The sequence below is a fragment of the Dipteris shenzhenensis genome, chromosome 30 (assembly GCF_047967505.1).
Source record: "Dipteris shenzhenensis isolate YYH24624 ecotype China chromosome 30, Dip_SZ_1.0, whole genome shotgun sequence".
NCBI classification, from domain to species: Eukaryota; Viridiplantae; Streptophyta; class Polypodiopsida; order Gleicheniales; family Dipteridaceae; genus Dipteris; species Dipteris shenzhenensis.
The window spans coordinates 23,015,811-23,021,732 of NC_141625.1; the positions used below are offsets into that span (position 1 = coordinate 23,015,811).

The following is a 5,922-nucleotide window of genomic DNA, read 5'->3' on the forward strand; positions in this document are numbered from 1 at the left end:
GGCACTGTGCCTCGGGCGGGAGGGCAATGGGTGTACATCGGTGGCACTCGCAAACACGCACGCAACCATAAACTAGGCATGGATGTAGGCCAAAGCCGGGCGGAGATGGCCCTTAATAATAATGTTATGTTATTAAAATATTATTATAAGCTTCTAGAAAAGAAATGTACTTACGGAGTACGTGAAAGCAATTATTAGGAGTGTCAGTTGAGTCACTTATAGATTTTCTTGCCACCTCCATCTTCTTTTTCTTCTTCTCTTTTTTGTGTGCAGGCAAATCTCTCACAAACATACCCTAATCCTTTGCACCCAACAAAGCTTGGCCGCTTCCCCCTCATGGATCGCTACCAGCGTGTCGAGAAGCCCCGGCCCGACACGCCCATCGACCAAAACGAGATTCGTATCACCACCCAAGGAAAAATGCGCAACTACATTACCTATGCCACCTCCTTGCTTCAGGTTCCCCTTTCTCCTTCCCTTGCTTGCATCCTCCTCCTTGTGGACGCTTTTCGGTAGCTCCTTGACGCGGTTTTTCACCCTCTCACAAGCTCTTCGTAACCACCCTGAAAGAGTTTAACAAACTCCTTCGCTATGACTGCCTTGCTTGCTCGTACTAGCCTGACGCTGGAGACTCTTTTCTGACGGACTGTCCCGAATTGGTTAAGTCGGTTGTCATCTTGCTGCTACACTTCCAGCCAAGGAGTGACAGATTATGATTTTGAGCGGAGAGGCGACTGTGGCTGAGGTTAAACTTGCCAAACACGGTCTTATCTTGTCACTCATTTAAACTGTACTGGTAGTGCAGAGACGTGGGAATAACAGTCCACCGGCTGCTACCATTGGACAGTTAGGGTTCTCTGCGCATGTAGCACGAGTGGTTATGGGAAGCTGGATGTGTGTAAACAGGGCACAATACGCAAGACCATGCTGTTTTTAAGAATTTGTGTGACGAAATGTATTGTTTAATGTCTTTCCCAATATGTAACCGTATTTATTAACTAGAAAGATGGTCATCACGAGCGTTCAAGAGTTTCTCTTAGGTGCCAACGTCAGATGATCGTCAAGAGACGTGTTTGAATATTTAGTGAGTGGACCTATGTACTTCATAGAACCTGCAACACAATTCAACCCTAACTCATCCCGGCATATTGGGGTAGAGTCTTCTTGTGGGGTGCAAACTAGGGAAAAAAGTTGAGTTGAGGACAATATAGTCTAAAGTGCTGCCTGCACAAAGTATTGCATGAAAAGTACAGTGCTGGATGAAGAGCAGAAAGAAAGATCTATTCATTTGTGTTTCTATATGAAATCAATTGTCTTGGGATGTATCCTTGACATGTGGTATAGTGTCATCTTATGCATGTCGATGAGGCAGGCCGCAGGTGTTGTCCAAAATGAGCATTCGCCATGTATTGTGGATTGCAAATGATGACCAAGTATCTGTTTTGGACAAGCAGCTCATGGTAATGCAGAGTCTTGCGTGGTGCTTTTGCCAAATGGAATCAATCTATTAAGAGGATAGCAAAAACAAACATATTTCAATTTAATTAATGCAGATCAAACATGATTGCCCAATCACATATTGCGTACATCTTGTGGCTATGGATATTTGCCAAGTAGGAATATGTGATTGCACAAAAGTGCCCTTGTAGACACCCTTTATTGAAGAACTGTAACCCTTGCTAGACTAGGTGTTCGGTCATGGGCTTTTGGCTCGGCCAAATAGAATTGGTGGCTATGGTTAAATGTTGCAATCTTTTGCACATAGAACGGACACCATTATGAGAGGCAGGCCTGCACATTTAAATTGATAGTATATTTTGACAGATCATTGCGATAACTACACACACTTGTAGTGTCAGGATCTTTTTCTAGGTTATTTTCGGTACGTAGGACACCGGATGTTCAGATTGCCTAAAAATACCTTTGGCACTTACAAATGATATTATGAGTTGTTTTGTGATCTTTGGTAGAGGCTTGTCAACCTAAATGGATTGATTATCTCCTTGATCTCTTTTGAGGTGATGGACTTCATTAGCATTGTCATATCGTAAACACGGCACTATTCGGTGATTTGATGTTCTGCATGCTCTCCAAGTGCATGTATTAGGCAGACTCTTATACTTGTTCCTCTTTGTATACAATGCATGCTGAGAAACATTGTGTGTTCATGTAAAAGGATGCCTAATATGCCTTGGGGCGCCACTATTGATTTGTGAGAGCTAGGGATTGCCAAGAATCAGGCCATGCATTTGGCATAGTGGGACTATCATGGGCATCTGCAGCGCAAGGCATGACCGCCTAGGTGGCAGCCCTGCAGCAGACAGCAGGCCTGCTACAGCAATACAGGTCCATGTGGCCTGTGCAGACAGCAACAGCAGTTATATGGCAGGTAGGTGCAGCACAATGCCTGCACAGTCAGCAGCTGCAGCCAACAGTAGATACAGGGATGACATCAGCTGTATGGCAGGTGAAGTCAGCAATACAGGCAGCAGTACAGGTCAGTAGACAGTACAGGTCAACAGAGCAGGCGGCAGCCAATCAGAGGACTTACAGCGGGCTGGACAGCTGTCCCACAGACGCAGTAAGCCAGCAGGGAGGAAGACAGCCCTAAAAAGCTATTTTAAAGCTGCCTCATTCGGCATCAGCTCTTGCAACCTCAGCAGCCTGCAGCCTCCAGCAGCAGTTCCGGGAAGAACCCGCAGGCCTTGAGCAGGAGATAAGGAGAAGGGCAGTCTGCCTCTCTCCATCTCCTCTGGGATCTCCCTTTGCCTACAGTTGTGCTTCTCAGAGCCTGTGGCAAGCAGTTATAAGAACATGAAATACTCTCTACGGAGTGGGGGGCAATTGCAACACGTTTTTTCTCACATCCGTTTGCCATGAGGGTGTGGAAGTTTCCATGGACATCATAAGCTTTTGCTTGTTATTATGGGACACGAGATGGTTGTTACGGGAAAGCATGACGCATTGATCAGTGTGGTCGTTACTTTGTCCCCTAAGAGGCAATCTCTTAAAGCACAATGGTGCTACACATGCTCGTAGGGCACCAATAATACCTGCCACATGTTGCCCTGGGCTACATGAACTGCTACTTTTGCAGCATCTGGCTGCCACATGGGCAGCACCATAGCCTCACCACTGGCTTCCACGTGGGCTGAAGAGGGAATGCCCTTGGAACACATGGTGTTAGGGCTGCAACCATCCACATGGGACTGTCATGGAGTAGGCCCTCAATGGGACTGTCCATGAGCCCAACAGGGCTGAAGAGTACAACTCTTCTGCATGTACTTTTCTGAATTTCTTGTTCTTTGCTGATCAACTAGGATTGAAATGAACCTAAAGAGGAGACTCTTTTTCTTATTTTTCAGGCAATGCACAGAAATTGCTACTTTGAGTTTTTAACGCAGTTGCAACTTCTATCTGATGTTTTTAAAAAGAACGAGGTCTTCTTGGGAGGATTGATTCTGTTGATAATAATACTTGAATGGGCGTTGCAGGATAAGAGGACATCAGAAATTGTATTGAAGGCCATGGGCCGTGCTATAAACAAGACTGTCACCATAGCAGAGATAATAAAGGTTGGTTAACAGAGAGCATCCTACTTCTCGACAGAAAGTTAGGATGTTTGTATTGTTTATGTGACAGTGTGTTGTATGGGTTTTGGCAAACGTGCATGCTGCTAGTGGGATGTCATGCTGCACAGTTGCATGATGAAGTTTGATGGTTTGTGGCCTCGTGGCTAACGCCTAAAAGCTGCTCTTTCTGTCTGGATTTTATGTAACAAGTTTGAGCACTTGCCTAATATGTATCTAGATAAGTACTAAATATGTATAGTTGTAGATAAATTATAATTCAGGCGCTGCCACAGCTTGATGACTGGTTTTCTTGGAATAGTGCAGAGGAGAGTGGCTGCTCTGCATCAGATTACCACAATTGGATCGACTGACATAACTGATTCTTGGGAACCATTAGAAGAGGGGCTTCTTCCGTAAGTTTCTCATGTGCTACTGACATTTTTTGTGGCAATTCGTTCTACAAGTTTGTTGTTGTCACTGTAATTGAATGAAAATGTGGCAGGTTGGAGACAACACGTCATGTGTCGATGATTACCATCACCTTATCGACGAAAGACTTAGACGTAACTTCCACAGGGTGAGCTTAATTGCCATTTGGACTGTCTTTGTTAAGTGTAATGGGTCTGTTGACAAGGCAAGACAGGAGTTTTGATTTAATTGGTGTCGTGATGTAGGTTCTGCTATTACTCAGCTGTAATTTTTTTGTGACAGGTTTGGTATTGTGCTTTTTTAGTTTAGCTGTTCCTGAGTAATAAACTTATGTTGCAATTTTTCTTATTGTGCTTGTGTGTACAGGTATCAGCCACCCCTTCCTGCAGATTTAGTGAAGCCATGGGCCGATTCTGATTATGAAGGTAGTAACCAGACTTACCTGTCATCAGGCAATTTCCCCCCCTAGAGATGGGTTTATCGGATGGTATAAACCTGCAAATAGAGCTGAAGCACTTACTAGCTTTTGGGTTTTAGAGGTTTTACCCCAAGGAGGCGGAGAAGTAGTAGGACGAGGACGAGGACGAGGACGAGGACGTGGTCGTGGAAGGGGTAGAGGAAGAGGTACTTTTGACTTCACTGCTTTTGTGCAGCTATCCTTTGTGTGATATGTGTTGTATTTGAGGTTACATGATTTTATTGCAGGTCCTGTGTTTGCTGGAGGGGACTACAATGGGTTTGATGGAGGTTGGGGACGGGGGCGAGGTTGGGGACGAGGTAGGGGAAGAGGACGCGGATTTCGAGGTCGTGGAAGGGGTTATGGTGGTGGTTTCAATACACAGCAGGATGCTGCTGGTTTTAATATACAGCAGGATGCTGGTGGTTATGAAGATATGAACGCGGGTGCTCCTCCAGCCTTTAGAGGCCGAGGTGCCCCCCTTCCCTCAACTCAATGCTTGGAAACTTTTTTGGTTTTTCTTGTGGTCACCCTTTCTTAAAAGTGTATCATTGCTTTTTGTGCAGGCCGTGGTTGGGGCCGAGGTAGGGGTCGAGGGAGAGCCATGTAATTTCATAGGCTAAGATTAATAGGCTAATGGTCTGGTGCCTCAAAGGAAAGGCACAACTAGGTTTTACAGGAGAAAAATATTAGGTGACGTTTTTAGTTAATTGCCTAGGGGGAGCATTGTAACAAGCCTTTGTTTGAAGGCTATGATTTTGTAGAATGGCTGTAAAAATGTCATTTAATCATTTCATCTTGTGAGCAGTTCTTCCCAAGTCCTCGCATTAAAAGCATCCATTCAAATCAATTTCTAAACTCAGGAATTGGATTGGTTAAAGTTGTCACAATGCTTATATGGTTACGTGTATCTTGAAATGAAGCTGCATTGTGCGGTTATCTTTAATTTGTCTAGCTTTGTATCTTGTTACTGGTGTTAAAATCAGTCGTTTAAAAGTCAGTCGATGGGAAGCTGACCATGTAGTTAGCATGATACAGTATTGTAGGTCTATGGAAGCTCTTATTGTCTTAAAATTATAAGATTAATGGGTTACCGCGTCTTCACGGATTAGGGCCTATTCCCACTTGTTATTTTCTATATTAAACTCTCTAATGTAATATAAGCTATTTAGCTAAAGTTGAATTCACTGCTTTTCCTATTAGCACTTTGCGGCTGCCATCAGCAGAGAAATGGGGTCTCAAAAGATTCTTTTTAAGAAAATGATTAGAGGAGGATTAGTGGGCTATTGCAAGTCCCATGGTGGGGTACCAAGGATGCCTAACCTTTCCGCCTCTGAGGCTAAAGCCCACAATTGAACCTACTAGTTGTCACCTTTACACAACAATATGGGAAGGGGTTCTCTCTTTCAAAATTTAAAATTTAAATCTGAAAGTTTGAATTGCTCTCTCTCCATCTTTTCACAT

The 5,922-nt window shown here is 44.1% G+C and overlaps 1 protein-coding gene across 2 annotated transcripts; it reads left to right on the plus strand.

Annotated features, from left to right (window-relative positions):
• The first annotated feature begins 211 nt into the window (after positions 1-211).
• LOC147881853 (uncharacterized) lies at positions 212-5,371 on the plus strand. 2 transcript variants are annotated; one of them, XM_087401440.1, is made up of 8 exons: positions 212-459; positions 3,495-3,575; positions 3,897-3,985; positions 4,075-4,149; positions 4,368-4,426; positions 4,539-4,625; positions 4,707-4,931; positions 5,025-5,371. In XM_087401440.1, exons 1-8 carry the CDS (start codon positions 337-339, stop codon positions 5,066-5,068), a joined length of 783 nt encoding a protein of 260 aa, XP_087257566.1. In that variant the 5' UTR covers positions 212-336; the 3' UTR covers positions 5,069-5,371. The 2 variants fall into 2 exon arrangements, with proteins under 2 accessions (XP_087257566.1, XP_087257568.1); XM_087401442.1 differs by having other exon boundaries at positions 4,539-4,613.
• The last annotated feature ends 551 nt before the right edge of the window (positions 5,372-5,922 follow it).

Excerpts from the sequence above, each read along its gene's own strand:
- LOC147881853 (XM_087401440.1), top strand. The coding sequence starts at position 337 with ATGGATCGCTACCAGCGTGTCGAGAAGCCCCGGCCCGACACGCCCATC. Across the intron at positions 3,986-4,074 it reads TTAGAAGAGGGGCTTCTTCC|GTTGGAGACAACACGTCATG; the intron begins GTAAGTTTCTCA and ends AAAATGTGGCAG. Across the intron at positions 4,150-4,367 it reads TTAGACGTAACTTCCACAGG|GTATCAGCCACCCCTTCCTG; the intron begins GTGAGCTTAATT and ends TTGTGTGTACAG.